Source organism: Parasteatoda tepidariorum, chromosome 1, assembly GCF_043381705.1.
Source record: "Parasteatoda tepidariorum isolate YZ-2023 chromosome 1, CAS_Ptep_4.0, whole genome shotgun sequence".
In the NCBI taxonomy this organism is placed as follows: domain Eukaryota; kingdom Metazoa; phylum Arthropoda; class Arachnida; order Araneae; family Theridiidae; genus Parasteatoda; species Parasteatoda tepidariorum.
The window spans coordinates 1,801,078-1,817,852 of record NC_092204.1 but is presented as its reverse complement, the minus strand read 5'-3'; the positions used below and the strand labels follow the sequence as shown (position 1 = coordinate 1,817,852).

General features: G+C 30.9%; 1 protein-coding gene across 4 annotated transcripts in view; it reads left to right on the top strand.

The window, feature by feature from the left end:
- Positions 1 to 16,775, top strand: part of LOC107453078 (receptor mediated endocytosis 8) — a 124,237-nt gene that overhangs the window by 91,801 nt on the left and 15,661 nt on the right. For all 4 annotated transcript variants that reach the window (XM_071180348.1, XM_043054082.2, XM_071180409.1 and 1 more), the window contains 3 exons: positions 5,121 to 5,212; positions 6,520 to 6,625; positions 10,821 to 10,895. In XM_071180348.1, the coding sequence (XP_071036449.1) occupies positions 5,121 to 5,212; positions 6,520 to 6,625; positions 10,821 to 10,895 (273 nt within the window). The remainder of the gene's footprint in view (positions 1 to 5,120; positions 5,213 to 6,519; positions 6,626 to 10,820; positions 10,896 to 16,775) is intronic.

The following is a 16,775-nucleotide window of genomic DNA, read 5'->3' as shown; positions in this document are numbered from 1 at the left end:
AAGTCGAAATTCGAACATTATCTTAAACACTATTGTAAATTTATTCTAACAGACCTTTATTTTTTTATGAACCATTTTTTTTTTCTCTGTGAAACTTTTTTCTGTTTGACTCAGTTGACAGTTTGACCGCATAATTAAAATAACTTTTCGTACTAGTACTGTTAAATGCATGGTTTTATTAAATTCAAATTGAAGTTTAACTGTGGACAATGATTTTTATGGATTTTGTAATTTAGATACAATTTTTAGCCCAAAATTTACAATAATAAAATTGTTTTTTGATTATATGGGGTACAATATATAGAAATTTACCATTCCTAAATGACTTTTATTTGTAGTGACAATTTTTGAAAATATTTTCTTACCATATTTTTGAGTTTTTTTTTTTAATCATGTCCATGGACAATTAAATGGCCTTGTGTGCCTTCAAAACTGCATCCGCTATCTCGAATACATCATTGCTGTGGAGGATCTCACGAAGTTCTGAAGCCAGTGGTACCATACCCAGCTGTCAAACATATGGGGTAAGGGCTGGGCACTCGAGAATGTCATCCGGGGTAAGTTGGATATCGGTGTATTCCTTGCAGGGAATATAAGTTCTTACTTTGTCGGGAAGAATTTTCATCCCTTTAAAGTGGTTTGTTCTTAGTCTTGTAATTGTTGATGTTAAGATTCAGGAACAATCAAAGTAGAAGTCTGTATCTTGCAACTGCATTTGCGCCTGCAAACGCAATGGTGGTGCAAGGTTGGTCGACACCTCTGCCTTCCTTAGCGAAGGAGTCCGCACACTCGTTTCTCTCAATATTCACGTGCGTCGGTGTCCATTGCAGCAAGCAGGATTTCCCTTTGCCGTGCAAGCCTTCAAGTAGGACATTTATAGCAGAGGTGATGTTGGTTTCACCGTTGTAAATTGCCTCTAAGGCCACTTTCGAGTCACAGAAGATTACCAATCCCTCAGTTGGGTCTGAAATCTCCTGATTGGTCATATAAAATGTGAGTGCCTCCTTATTCGCAAGAAGTTCACTGGTAAAATTTGAAGCAATTAAACCTGTGTTGATTTTATGCATATATTTATCTCAATTTGGAAGAAGATGCCAGCACCTCCTTTGTTGAGGGATTTATCAGATGTGCCGTCCATATATACACCCCGGGAGAACTTCTCTTTCGCCTCAAGGCCTTAGTGTAAGTGGGTCTTCTTTTTTCGAGCATTGGTTGTAGGAGATTCAGATTAATCTTCGTTTCCTTCGGTGGCTTTCTGGGAAAAAGAGGCTCCTGCAAAAAGTCCAGGGTAGAATATTAAAACTTCATTTGGCTCCTGATGTCTCTATCAAGTTGGAGCGTTGAAGATCTTTTAAGCCTTTTCGTACCTTTCCATTCGTTGAACACTCTGGTGGAGACATTATCATTATTGTAGCAATTTAGTTTGTGGGTGAACTTGATAGTGGCCAGATTACACCTGGACTCCATAGGAGGCAGACCACATTCCTGTTCGGATTTTTCGTTGTTAGTTGTAGAGACTGCGCCAATAATATTTTTTGCTGCACAATGTTGAACTAAATCTAATTTCAGTTTGGAAGTGGCGGAAGCCGAAGACCATATTGGGCAGGGCTCGAAAAAACTCAGAAATTTTACCCGTCCCCGAGGACGGCTTGTCCAACAATGCACCCGTCCTCCGTTGAAACTAACCCGTCGCTTTTAAATAAATAAAAATATAATTTTCTCCTATTTATTACAAACATTTATATAAATTGCACAATGAATTAGTCGTTACTAGGATTACATTATACAGTAATAAAAGAAATACTAGGTTACTAATAGTAACCTAGTATTTCTTTTATGAAATAATTTAAATGACAAGGGTCAAGTTATCTGGAATGTCAAGTTATCCGAGGGTACTGCGTTTTTTAAATGAATCAAATATGACGTTTGCCAGTTCCACAATCAAGCCAATGATTTACAGAGGTTTCTGAACAGAAATCTGAAAGGGGTTTTCCATTTAGGTAGATGTTCATAATTGCTTTTAAAGCTTCTTGTTTAAGACCAGTACGTATTGTGTTTTTTTGTAAGTTTATTGCTGTAAAGCCCCTTTCAACCGCTGCAATACTCCCAGACAGAGAAAACATCAATATATGCGCAGTATGTTGCTGTATTGTGGGTCATTTTGCTGCCTTGTAACTTACAAGACTCTTTGTAAGATAACAAAAATTGAAAATGTATCACGAACATTAACGGGAAAATGGCCGTCCGCGCGGACGTCGGATTCGAGAAATTCGTTGTCCGCGGAGGATTTTTGACCGTCGCGGACGGGCTGTTTTTCGAGCCCTGATATTGCGGCAGCATATTCAAGTACTGGTCTAATAATGGAGCAGTACTCACTTTTTAGGGGTTTAGGTCTTGATCCCCAAGAATTTCCGCAGGACTTTCTAGGTAAGTTTAATTTTCCAAGGGCTTTGTTAGAAGTTTGTTCAAGCAAAACTCGGGATCTAAGGTAACGCCAAGATGGATAGGGAAGAAAACCCTTTCGATGTTGAAGTCTTCAATGTTAATGTTGCATTAAAAGAACCTCTTTGGCCTATGCGGATAATGTTAAAAAAATTCCGGATTTTGCGTTACCCCTTTTATGAAAATCCCGCTTGATGCGTTTTTCTACAAACAGATCAAATAAATTTTTTTTTATTCTACAACTCTCACACAAACTTTTTTCTAGCTTTTTGAACTAGAAAAACTTGCTTTTCAGCTGTATGGAGCAATTCTTGCATTCTTTCTGTTCCATTTGTTAATAGGGGGGTGGGTAACAAGCATAAAAACTACAAAGCATAAAACAATTTTACTTGCAAATGTAAATCAAGAAGCAAATTTGCAAAAAATTGTTAGTATTGAACGAGTTGTAGATGAAATTGTAGCTAAAAACAAAGAGGAAGTGAAGATTAGTAATCTTTTCCATTAATTTAACTGGTAGGTGTCGATTTTTAAAAATATGCATAGATTTTTCTTAATCCCGATTTTACGTTATTCCGCTTCGAGCGTTTTTTATCGCTAGTCCGACCAAATTAATTTTTATACCCCCCCCATTAATTTTTTTTCTTCCCATCTGCACTGGGGAATCATACTTCTGTAGATCCTTGTAAGAGATTATTCACCGTGTGGTATTCGCTATCGCCTTCTTTGGTAAAGGGAGGGGAGAATGTACCTTTTTGTAAACTGTTTTTTCCCTGCATAGTTAACTTTTTAAGTTAATATTGATCTCAAATTATAAATGTAGACCATTGCAGAAGATAAAAAGAGGAAGAGTAAAACTGAAATTTTAGGAGATCAACTCAACAAATAGAAGCTCAGAATGTAAATAAAAAAATTCGTCAGGTAGGCCGCCCTATTAGATACGCCACACGTACCGAAATATATCTCTATCCTTCACTAAAAAAAAGTAAAGAAAGTTAATTATTAATTGGAATTATTTGGAGAAAATATTAATTGGAATGCAAAAACGATTAGAATGCAGCTATTTTTTATTCAATAATAAATGTAATCATTTAAAAAATAATCAGAAGAATTTAGTACATTATAACTCAAAGCATGTTGCATGTCGCTCAGGAGATAGAGCGTTTGTCTCCCAAAAAAGTATTAGATTTATTTAAAAAAGTTTTAGAAATTCAACTTACTGAAAAATTATGCTTATTATTTTTTAACCCATGCATGTCAAGAATACTAGAATAATAATTTCCCTGTTGAAATTTTTTTTAAATTGCCTAAATGCTGACAAATGTTCTTTTCTAACTATTCTTTAGGCTGCATGGATATCAAGTTTATTTCTCTTCTAAGAATGTGATATTTGACTTAAATTTTGTATGTCAGTAAGTCTATGTCAGGTTTTTGATTATTTGCTGGTAACAAAGCACTTAATCATCAGTTTTCTATCACCGAGTTACTTAGACTATCATCCATAAAGAAGAATTACTTCTATAGTAAAATCTATTCTTCTCCTCTATTACCAAGAACAGAGTTTATCCTATATGCAGGGCCCGGCTTATACTAATTGTTGCCCGGGGCAAAAATATTTTGGGGACCCTCTACGTCACTACCTCAGTAATGAAGAATCGAACTTGATGGGAGTATTTAAATTTTGCACCTCATTATAGATATATAACAAGAAAATTTACTAGAACCTAAAATAGCTGTAAAGTCCCTCCCCCCTGCAATGGTCAGACAAAATATCGTTCTGTCCATTTTATTGATTTTCTGACAATTCTATGTCCATTATTGAAGGGATAAAGCGCATCTGAAGAGTCAAAATTTGACAAAAATGCTATTTAAATTTATAATTAGAAAATGTAAAGCAATGTTATTTTAACTAATTTATTATTTTCCTTCCATTAACTGAATTAAAGATGCATAAAACAGTCAACAATGGGATAACTGATTGTCAACTTTGACAACTAACTGTGAAAATTCATATCCTTGCTGACATTAGGGCAGAATTCAGATACGTTTTCGCAATTATGATGGCTCAATTAAGCCAATCAGAAGCCCGTATTTTTGTAAACATATCGCATTTTGCAATATGTAAAAATCGGGCTTTTGATTGGCCGAATTTGTTCATCTTTATTGCAAAAATTTAGCTGAATTCTGCCCTAGAGAGCCATGGATTTACGAAATATAGATTTTTTGTGTTCATACAATAGATTAATGAAGAAGCTAACATAAAACTGACGGATTTCACACTGTACTCATATTTTGTCTAAAAGGAGTTCATTAAGGAAGAAAACTTAAAATAAGCTTTCTTTTTGATTTGGGGGGCCCCCTCTGATGTGAAGGCCTAGAACAACTGCCCCTGCCTTAGTCAGGCTCTGCCTATATGTTAAAAGAGAGCAAGCACTTGTCTATCTTATAATGACTGTGTCATATGGGGCACTTTGTTGATTCTTCTTATTTCTCTGACTTTGCCGACATCTCTGAAAATATTAAGTTTTTTTAAAGGTTGCATTTTTTAATATATTATTTAGGGGCAAAGGATTTATTGTTCGAAAGTATCCTCTGTTATTAATTGAAAATGAACTTCTTAATATACATTTCTTATGTAGTTGTTTTTTTAGTTTGTAATAATTTTAATAAATTATATTTAGGTGTTGAAATGCAGTGCATTGGTCACTTTAAACTTCTTTTTAGCTTGCTTCGACTTGACAACTGCTCTTCTGTTCAGGCTTTAGCTATCGATGTAAGTATATTTTTAATTTTTACAGAAAAATATCTGTGGTTAACCTTACTAATAAACCTCGAAAAAGTCTCTTTTAAAATTGGCGCAGATACTAGCCATTAAGAGAATTTCAGTATCAGTTATTCAGTTCTACAACTCAGTTTTGTGAAAAACTCTCTCTTTTGATGTTTGTGATTGGAAACAAGATACTTGAAACTAGTTTCTGTATTATATGAAGAAAAAGGATAATGTTTTTCAACTTTGTGTTTTTAATTTTATTGCAGTTTATTTTGTGTATCATATAAAATTAACTTTTAAAATTATTGTTTCATTGGAAATATTGAACAAAATGAAAAAAAATAATAATTTTTGTAAAAATTGTACAGAGTGGCATATAATTGGATGGAATCCAATTTTATCCATTTCGTTATGTAAACAAAATGTTCTGACATAAAGTTACAATAATTGTACATTATAAAAGCAAAATATTCAGTGTTTTCGCTGAAAATAATGACATTAAGGGGAGTGAAAAACAATGAATGAGACGCAATTATGTGGAGCCTTGTAGCAAAAAAACAGCTGTAGAAAAATTTTATCCATATAAAGTAATTTAATTTTAATTCTTCAACTTTCGTTTTTCCAGTTGTAGAAAATAAATTTTAGAACTTAAAAAATATGTCTAAAAGCAATTTCCAATAAAAATAAACAAACATACGATTTTAGTCTATTCTTTATTGAGTATAATAAAATTTTAAAAAATAATCAGTCAAAAAATATTTTTCCCAAAAATAATTTTTTGAATATTTGGCCGAACATTAGACGAAACGGCCATATACCGAATAATGGCCACATATTAATTGATCCCTAGTTTTAAATTTAAATGTTCTTTTCATTTTATTGCTTATTTTAAAATGTATAATATATTTAACTAAACACTTTAATCTGTTCTTAGAAATTTTTTTCAGAATAAAAATGAATCTTTTCTATTAATTTCATCCATACTTAAAACTGATGAACAAAAAGTAAAATGGAAAAATTTACACTTATTAAAATTAGTAGTGAAAGGGCTTAATTTGTTAAGGTAGAAAGCAATTTTTTTAAGAACATTATTTTAAATTTGAAAATTGAGTTTTTTTTTAAAAAAAAATAACTCAAAAATGCATTACATAAATTCTGAATATTATAGCAAGTCTTAGGGCAATTTATCTTTAACAATGAACGATTTAATTCCTTCCTTCCATTGCATAATCATCACTCAATTCCAAAATATTTTATATGTAGCAATGGCCACCCACTTGTGTATCAAAATAGATTTTTTGTGTTTGTAGGTAATTGCTGGTGTTACTGGCAATCAGGAATGTGTGAATGATATTGCTGCTAGTGATGTTCTCGTTTATCTCTTACTAATCCTACATTCCTTTAAAATTACTTCTAGTAAGTAGAGATAGCCATTGTTTTTATTATTTCTTACTAAAAAGATTATTGTTTTTTTTTTAATTATTTTTTACTATGTATGAAATAAAATCAAAACAGTCAGTCTTTATATGTGATACCATTTCGCACTGGCTGCCTCTTCACTTTCGTTTCGAGGATAGAGCCCGAGTCTTCCGACTTGGCCGCTATAACATTGTGGCTGTTTATACGATTAAACCGATCACCGTGGAATGGTAAAGATATATTTATGTGACCCAAATACTTTTGAGAAGAAAAAAAAAGTGGAACATGACAGCGCATTATCAGAAACATTTAATTCAGATGAAAAATGCTAAGACAATATCCCATATTCTTTAAGTATATCACTTCTTATCCCTGATCATATGCATGGATGTTGTGGCCATTCAAATTTATAATTACAGTCAGACTTCTATTTAACGAACTTCCATTTTGCGAATTTCTCTATTTTGCGATTCCCCCCCCCCCCTTGAGGAACCAAGAACATTTTGGAAATTTCTTCGTAAAATAACCAAAAATATTTCAGAACATTTCAAACTTGTTAACACATTTAATGAGGGAAATGACCTTGAATTTTGTTCATTATGATAAAAATTAATAAGATTAGCATTGAAAACCACAGTTTTTTTTTTTCAAAAAAATATGTTCAAAAATTTTTTGTATTAAAAAAACTTATTGTAGGGGAGGAATCTGAGTCTATAACCCCCCCCACCCAGGAAAAATTTCTGGCTCCTCCCCTGAGTAAAATTTATTCAATGGTTTGCGTAGCTACGGTTCATGCTATTGCTATGATCACCCAAAACTCTCAATTGGCTGTACAATAAACAATAACAGTCAATTTTTAAAAAAAAAATCTGAATGCATTTAGAATGAATCAAAAACCCCAGAAAATATTTTATTACTTCCGTAAGAGTGCTAATTATTAAGTTATTTTTATTCAAATAGCGCTTACTTTCATTTTCATCTGAAACTAGAAGACGTCTGGTTATTCAAGAAACTGACATCACCAGTACTCATCTGATACCTATTTACAATCGCTGTGCATTAAAAGCCATTTAGTTCTAGCTTTTGCTCTAATTTTCGTAACAAAGACTGTTTTAGATTGTAAATAAATATGTTAGAAGAAAGATTTAATTATACCCTAATGTAGCTTAATGAAAATGGGGGCTTAATATAATGAATTTTTATAATATCATTAAATTCCAATGCTGACTGAAATGTTATTAATAATTGATGGAATTTTATGACTCTGAATATTTGTAGTTCATTAAGAAAAGGTGAGATTGATTTATACATTATATTACCTATTCATATGAAGCTTTATAAATACAAAATGATACTATTCTTCAATTTTTTTAACCATGTTAATTTTTAAAAATATTTCTTTTTTCTTTCTTTTTTTTTTTTAAAGATTTTGTTTTATGCTTTAAAATTTCCATTTTAAGTGAAAGAAATGTTGAATTATTTTTTTATAATAGAATAGCTTTAGATATTAAAAAAATAATTAAAGTTATTATTTTTTCTTATTTATTCCAGCATGAATTTAATGTGGAGAATTATTTTTAGCATAACAGTTTAAGACCTTTTAAAAAGGTTCTGATCCCAGCAAAATTTGTAATTCTATCTATAAAAAAAAAGAAATCAGAAAAGCAAATACTGATTTTACTGATAATGTTGAATTAGATTCAGAATTATAGATCCCAAAATTACAATCAACATTATGAAGAATAGGAGCAAAATATTTTATCATTATTGAAATATTGCTTTAAATTTAAAAAAAAAAGGGAATTAATATATTTCAGTATTGTTTATTGACTTTATTTTAATTGCATTAATACATATAATAAGAGTATCAAAATCAAGAATGTGCTTTCATTTAATTCTACATTACAAAAACAGGAATTTTATAAAAAATAGTTTTTTATGATAGCAAAATTCACTCAAAGATTAAAAATGTTAAGAAAGGAAATCAATATTGCTGCCTATTTATTTATAGATTAAATAATAATAAAAAAGTGCGTAAAAATTATTTTTGTTTTGTATGAGCGTTTTTGATTCTTCAGCTTTAGTCAAACAAATACGTCTAACTTAATGATTCGCTGAAATTATAAGGTAAAGTTTAGTGAAATTTTGAGCATAAGCACTTAGATTATGGAATGATATTTTTCACTAGGCGAGATTCTTAAAAGTCGTGATTTGCTTTTTGGCAATACCAAATGCTTAACCTTCGATTTTTCTAAATATTTCAATTAATTTTTACATTAAAAATTTTTAATACATTAAATTTACTATTTTAGAACTTTGCAAGCACTAGGATAATTTTGCATGTACAAGAATAAGGTGATAAATTAACAATAATCGTTCTTTGCAATTGCTATATTGCATAAAGAAGAATTAAACTATATAAATAAAAATAATTTCTAACCACAGAAAAATTCCTATTTTCTCAAAGAATAATATCGCAAAAAGAATGAGCATTATTATGTATTTAAATATTTAATACATAGTAAAAAATAAAAGAAGCAGCATTAGTAAATAAAAAGAAATCCTTTAGTTCTAGTAAAAGAAATATATGATCAGAAAATTCTGAACACGCAATTTTGAATTCTGAACACGCGCTTTTATAAATATCGAAAAGTAGACTGTGAAATTTCTACTTATACATAAAAATTTCAAAAGTCTAATGAATCTAGATTTATAATAAGTAACAAAAATAATTTTTTATTTAAAATTATGAAATCTTAGTCATGCTATTATTCATAACCATTTAGAAATTTAAATTTTTATTAACAATAAAAAAACTTGAACGTACTTCTGATGGTCATATGTTAAGCAAATTTCGTATGAATCTATTTCATATTCCCTTTTTTTTTTTTCTTCATCATACTATTTACTACAGAACAGAACTTCATTATCTTAATTCATTAATCAGAATTACTGGAAACAGAAGTTAATGATACTTGTTACAGAAAATTACTGATTCTTATTAACATTTACAAGATATAATAATTGTTACTTTTTCTATCTTTAAGAACTAGACAACGAGTAAGACTTTTAGATAAAGTTTGATTAACTAACTATGTGATTATGTATAATATGATGAGGTAAATAATATGATGAATAAAAACTATGCACTAACAATAATTTAAAAGTGCTTATTATAAGTGAAAGCACCCTGTATAAAACAATAAATTAAAAGCGCTTGAACATTACACCAGAGATACCACAAGTTTTAAACTCTATTAAGCCTCCAACACTTAGATACTTTCAAATGATTAAATAAATGAACAATATTGTAACTTGAATGTCCCAAATGTTTTCGAAATTATTCAACCTTTAATCAAGTATCTGTAGTGTGTCTACCACTACAAAAATACAATTCCAATTTACTAGCATATAAGACATGTTAACTCGATTCTTCGTGGGGGTACCTTTTTATATATGAAGGTTGGCATTGTCGATAATTACTCTCCCCACGTTGGTGACCTTTGGACGTGATGTGAACACGCCTGCCTATCTTGACATAAACTCCCGCTTCGATTTGACAACGCCCACTTGGATGGATGTTTCATATTGAACAGTTGACTTGTGACTGTGACATTATTCACTTCCTCGCACTGTTGCTTCTCAGTCTTGATCTCACACAATGTATACACTGTACTGTTAAAGGCAACACAGGAGCGACCATGAACTTAGTACAGCTCTCACGATCAACACTCAAAGAAAGGGGGGGGGATCTTAATAGCTCTCCCGGCTTCTCACAAAACAGCAATGAATGAACTAGTGGTTCATCAAATTCTATCACAGATGTGATTCTGGTGGGGGAGTATTGTAGTGTATTTACCACTACAAAAATACAATTCCAATTCACTAGTATATAAGACATGTTAACTCAATTTTATTTGGGGATACCTTTTCATAGATGAAGTCCCACATATCTAACAATGTGGTGTTTAGGTACTTAATCTTATATATATTTTTTATTTAAATAACTCATTACTAATGTCTACATAATTAACATTTTCATACCAGAATGTGCTTTAAACATTTGTCTAAAATCATGCAAAATTTCTAATTTGTACGTTCCATTGTTATTCTATGCAAGTGCATGTAACGATTATTTTCTGATGAGAAGACTTTTTAGTATATTTATTAACCTATTTTTTATGTTCTGTAGGTCAAATAACTGTGTTAGAAATTCTTTTACCGCTGATGTCAAATGGCAAATTAGTCAAAGATGCAATGAATAAAGGTAAGTTAATTTGCTGCTTTATATCATCTACTTTGATTTATATCATCTGCAGACTGCTAAAATTGCTGGAAATTACTTTTTGGAATAGATTGTCACGTAAATATAAAACGATGCTTTGAAGGACTGTAATTCATTCCTTTTATTTTATTTTATAAAAACCGACCCAATTTTTGCGTTTACGACTACTAATGTTCAATTCCGTAGCCTTGTGATTTTCATCCCAATCCAGAAGACTCCTGAATCAAGTGTTGGGAGAATTTTACCTTTGTGGAGGGCTTTTTTGATGGAACTCAACCGCATTTGAGAACCTCCTACGGTTAGCCTGACGACAAGGGGACTCTTAACTCATGATCCATCTGCCACTGAGGATATTTCACGTCAGCACTGTGGCTGGTGCAAGCCGGATTTGGTTTCGTATCAACAAAACATTACTGAGTTTCAAATCTGGTACGTCTATGGGGAAGGCGAATGCAGTGGTGCAATGCTGTGCCAATTGGGGAGGCCTGTTCCAAATTGAAAGAATTGGCTTAAATTGTGCCAAAAAGGATATTTTCCCCTGGATATCGCCAAGTCACAATTTTACGGCAACCAAGCTACTGCCATGTGGGTGGTTGCTATGGTAACGAGCGCATGCATATTTTACTGTGAGCTGAGTGTTCTTTTTCTTTATTATTTGGTTAGTAGCATTCCATTCTTTTTGGTTCTAAGTTGATGAAAGAAGAATAAGAAACATGACTTCAAAAAGTAAGTACCTGTTATTCAATATTTATTTTAGATTTGTGATAAAAAATCTTTATTTTTTTATAAATTTTTTTAATGCAATTAGTAATGAACGAATTTTTATCTTTATTAAATACATACAAAGGTGCATAGCGTTTTTCAAAAGCGCTTATTTTCGTTTTTTAAAAGTTCTTAAATGTGCTTTTTTTCATTAGGTGGTTTTATAAAGTACTTAACTTTTCCTATTCCAAAATGATACATATTTTCTTTACCATAACGATTTTCGCCATTTTTCACTATTCATGTAACCTACATCCATTTTCTTATCGTTGGCGCGTAGCGTATGAAAGCGGATCATTTTACATTTTTAATGAAATGTTTCTGGATTTGCTGGCTCATCATACATACTGAGCTAGATTCAGTGGGAAAGGATTCTTGCACTCTCATGTGCAACTCTGCTTCATTTTGCAACATATTCTCAATTTCAGGCTTCTTTTTCCACTCCCTGAAATGGAACCGAAATTTCACTTGAATTTTCGGGGACCAACTAAACATTGCCAAATTTTAATAGCAAAAGAAAATTTTATTTCTCTGGTTAATTTCATGGTTTTTAAAGCAAGTGCTGTCGTCTTCGTCAATGGCAAGCTATTCTATTTATAGATTAATGCCATGATCTTTGAATTTGACTTGGGGACCATTCACTAAGTACATATTTTCTTGTTGATCCTCAAAGCAGGCAAAATTCACAAAGCTTCATGACCTCAAAACTTCCATCTCCCTGTTATTTATTAAATTTAATAAAGATAAGAATTAATTAATTTTTTAAACGTGAACTACGTACATTTTTATCTAAGGAACCATCCACTAATTGCATATTTTTTTTAATTTATTATATTTTTTTACTAATATTTTTTTACTTATTGCATTTTATTGTATTATTACTTTCAAAATTTTTAGTGCTCTTAATTTGTTTTAGGAAAAAATTTAAAAGTATTTAGAGGCAATATTTTGAATGCAGCAAAAAATCTTATATTATTCAGATTTGTCATTCAAAAGTACTTTAATTCATCTCTTAATGATTTGATTTAAAACAATAAATGTAAAAAAGTTTAATTATTATAGATTTGTGAAATATTATTAGTGTAGCGACAATATAATAATTTACTTCTGACATAAATTTTTGGCTTCAATACTCATTGTATTTGCTCTTAAAAATTATTTAGTTTTTTTAAATCAATTCATTAACGAAATATTGTACTAAGTAAAAAAAAAAATTTAAATATTAGGGTCCATAAACTAATATACATTTGAAATATAAATTTATTAAATTTTTTAATTTGTGATATAAGTTTATTTAATTTTTTTATTTGTAATATAAATTTATTAATTTTTTTTATTTGTAATATAAATTTATTAAATTTTTTTATTTGTAGTATAAATTTATTAAATTTTTTAATTTGTAATATAAATATATTAATTAATTGTTTTTTAAAATCTAAGTGTAGGTTGCGGCGCCAATCATCGACGTTACTTTTGATTTAAAATAATGATGTTATTCTATGAAAAGAAAGTCTTAACGAAAGAACAAAAAACATATTCAACTGAATTGTCAACAATTTCAGTAACATAAAATTATTTTAAGTGTTAAGATATGATTTATAACTATCCCAGCCACTGAATGCTTTAAGATATTAAAAGGGATTGATGTTTTACTAACTTGTTTCAAAAGATAATTTTACTTTCAAGACAGTTTTTTTCCCCTTCAAATATAGTAGAATTTTGTATTATTATATCAAGTGTTATTATGTTGGCGCCTGTTATATTAAGTTATTTAATAACTTAGCATATCTGATTTTTTTTTTAAAAATTTCAATTTAATCAAAAATATCATGCAAGTTTTCATTTAAAGTATTAACAAAATTTACATTTAACAATAAAATCTTCATTCATTTTATTCACTTTTGATCCTGTTTCATCTGGTTTTATAGTATTTATATTTAACTGATTTTATTCACTTTCGAATACCCTTGAGTAAAAATCTAGTAAGAAAAATAGTAAGATGAGTTTACCGTTGGTTCGTTTTAAAATCGCATTTTTGGCGCAGCATGTCCTTTTGTGGACCTTGTGCCAGTAAACCCTACATTCAATTCAATTCAATTCTTCCTTCTCGGGAATACTCAAAGATGCTCCTACTGATTTCTTCACAACTTTATTTTTCAAATTTTGCAAGTGGGTTTGAAGAGTAGAAAATGGAATACCCACTTCCTTGGCTGCTGCTCTAATACTCAAATTATCATTTTCAAAACAGCTTCATCAAACTTGTTCTAAAACAATTCAGCATCCTTTTTTTTCCTTTTATAGTTTCTTGGCATTATGGTATAATATTTTTAATAATATTAAATAGANACTTTTCCAATTCAAGAGGAATAGACTGTATGATGACTCATAATGAAAAAGTGTCTGCTGCTGAAATACAGTTTGTTGTCTCTTTGGCAGCGAAAGGAGTTTCGTACTCATTTTGTGACGCAGCTGCAATGTTATTTCCACAAATATTTTCTGATTCTAAGATTGCTAAAGACTTTTCGTGCTCTAGAGCTGAAGCTTCATACCTTATTTCAGATGGTCTTGGTCCACATTTTGAAGAAAGTCTTCTGAAAACTTCAACCAGCAGGGATGGTGCTCGCTACAAAAGGATAAAGCAAGCCCTCAAAGATAAATTGCTTTTGCCAAAAGCTCTTTTTTTAAGAAATATTTTGGCTATATTAAACAGATTTTTAGGTCTTTTCCAAACTGAGACACCATTGAGTCACTTGCTATATGATTAAATGGTGTCTCTAGTTAAAGCGTTGTTAGGACGGTTTCTAAAGAGTTCTGCTTTTCTTAGTTTGTCTGGTCAGGACTTAAAATCATTAAATGTAGAAAATGCAGAAATTTAGCTAAATTCAAATTTAATAGATGTTGGACTAGATACCACAAAGGTGATGACATCTTTATCTTCTTCAGAAGAAAAATCTATGTATTTAGGTGCCAGGTCTTTTTATTTGGCATGCGCTAAAAAGTTATTAAAAGCATTGCCTCTTGAAAATAGGTTACTGTATCATCCTAAAGTGTTGCATCCTGTAATGAGAATGGAGGACACTTCTATTAAGTCAATAAGATATCTGGCAACAGTAACCCCATCAATTATAAAACCTGAAAAAGCATCTTTGTTATTAGATGAATGGACGAGGTTACGTGGGGAACCAGAAGGTTCTGACTCAAATGAATATGCATCAATTGATGTGTTTTGGAAAAACTATTTTGCGAAGAAAGATAATTTGGGAAATATCAAGTATCCTCTTTTAACAAAGCTTTTTAAAGCTCTTTTGTGCTTACCACATGGGAATGCCGATGTTGAAAGAGATTTTAGTGTGAACAAGAAACTACTTGACAATAGGGCAAGTTTAAATTTGTATAGTATTAATGGTTTGAGACAAGTTGTGTCACATATCAACAAAATTGGGGGTTTAAATAACTTTAAAGTTGCTTTAAATTATTCTGCTCGATTAGAGGTTGAGAAAAAAGAAAGCAAAAAGAATGTGAAAACACTAAAACTGAGGAAAGTAGATTGAAAGCTGCCGAAATTGATTTGCAAAAAAAATTGAAGGCTTCTCAGGATCTCTTAGCCACAGCTGATAAAAATATTAAAGATGGGTTAAATAATAAAGACATGTCGATTATGGAAAGCGGACAGATCCTTTTATCTGAGGCTAAGTCAAGGATAGCAGAATATTTAACTGCATTGGAAGATACCAAAAAGAAACCTAATTTGTTAATGCAGGGACCTTCAAAGAAATGTAAAAAATAAGATATGTTATTAATGAACAAAATTAAAAATTCTTGTTATTAAATTCTTGTTTTATTTCTTTTTATAAATGTGCTCCAAATCTTTGTTTCGCTGCTCCAAAATTGCATTTTTGTTGCTCCTAAGATGCTCCAAAACTATGTTTTGCCACTTGCACCACTGCGAATGCTCTATACCCTGTGCCAGAGCGGCTCAGATGGTAACTTAAGTTACAAATCAGTCGTAGAAACATACTTTTCATTAGTGTCTAATTGAGAAGCTTTATTCAAAGTGAAAGGCAGAGATCGGTTTCTTAAATTTCTTTTTGAAAATTATTTTAGTCGTTTGCAACTTCTTTTGGAACAAAATAACTTGTGCCCTCATTGAACCAATATTACCGAATCTTGGCTCAATAAGGGTCCGAAAGGTCGTTATTTTCCAATATTGGCCCTATGTAGAATTGTCGGATTCACCTAATATTTTTCAGCCACTTTACAACCAATATAGGTGTTGCGAGACTCTATCGGAAAGTAAAATATTCCTTTGTTCTCTACTTCTCTAAATAATAAATCTGACTAAATAATAACGCTTCTAGTAAAAAAGAATAACATTTATTTACAAATTAGTTTTCAGACGATCATTTCTTGTTCCACAAAAAGAAGAATAAAAAACTTTGCCATGGCAACTTGGCAGTTTTAACAGAAAACAAAAGTTAGAAAAAGTTTAACAGAAAAGAAAACAATTCCGATATTCATTATTTGGCCAATTTAGGCCCTATTTTGGCCCAATAAAAAATGACATAGGCCGTATATAGGACCAATATTAAAAAATCTAGGCATCCCAGTATCGGTGCAGGATTATATAGGACCCATATTGAGCCCAACTGGGACCAAGGGAGAATTGTTGCTAGGGTTGACTATATTTTTTCAATATTCTGTGCCAATTTACTATATTTTGCTTTACTATTTTGGATTCCTGAAAGAAAAATGCCCAGAAAGCATGCAACCTTGTGTCGGAATTTTCTTTTTATTGTCACTAAAATATTTGCACAAAAACCTTTCTTCAATGAAGCAAAAATATTGCAGTTTCGAACCTTGCATCCTAAAAAGATTTTTTAAAGCTTTTATTTGCACATAAGTAAAATGGTCACTTAGGTCCATAATGATGTTTTAGCTGAGGTCACACTAAGGATAGTATCGCGTTGTCCATTAAAATTTCAGGACAAGGTGGANAAGTCATTATAGAAAATAACAAATGTCTTAGAATATCTCGCAAAAAGAAATGATCCAATATTAGTTAGAGCTAGTAAGACCAAACGCTCCGTTCTTGAAGTAAAA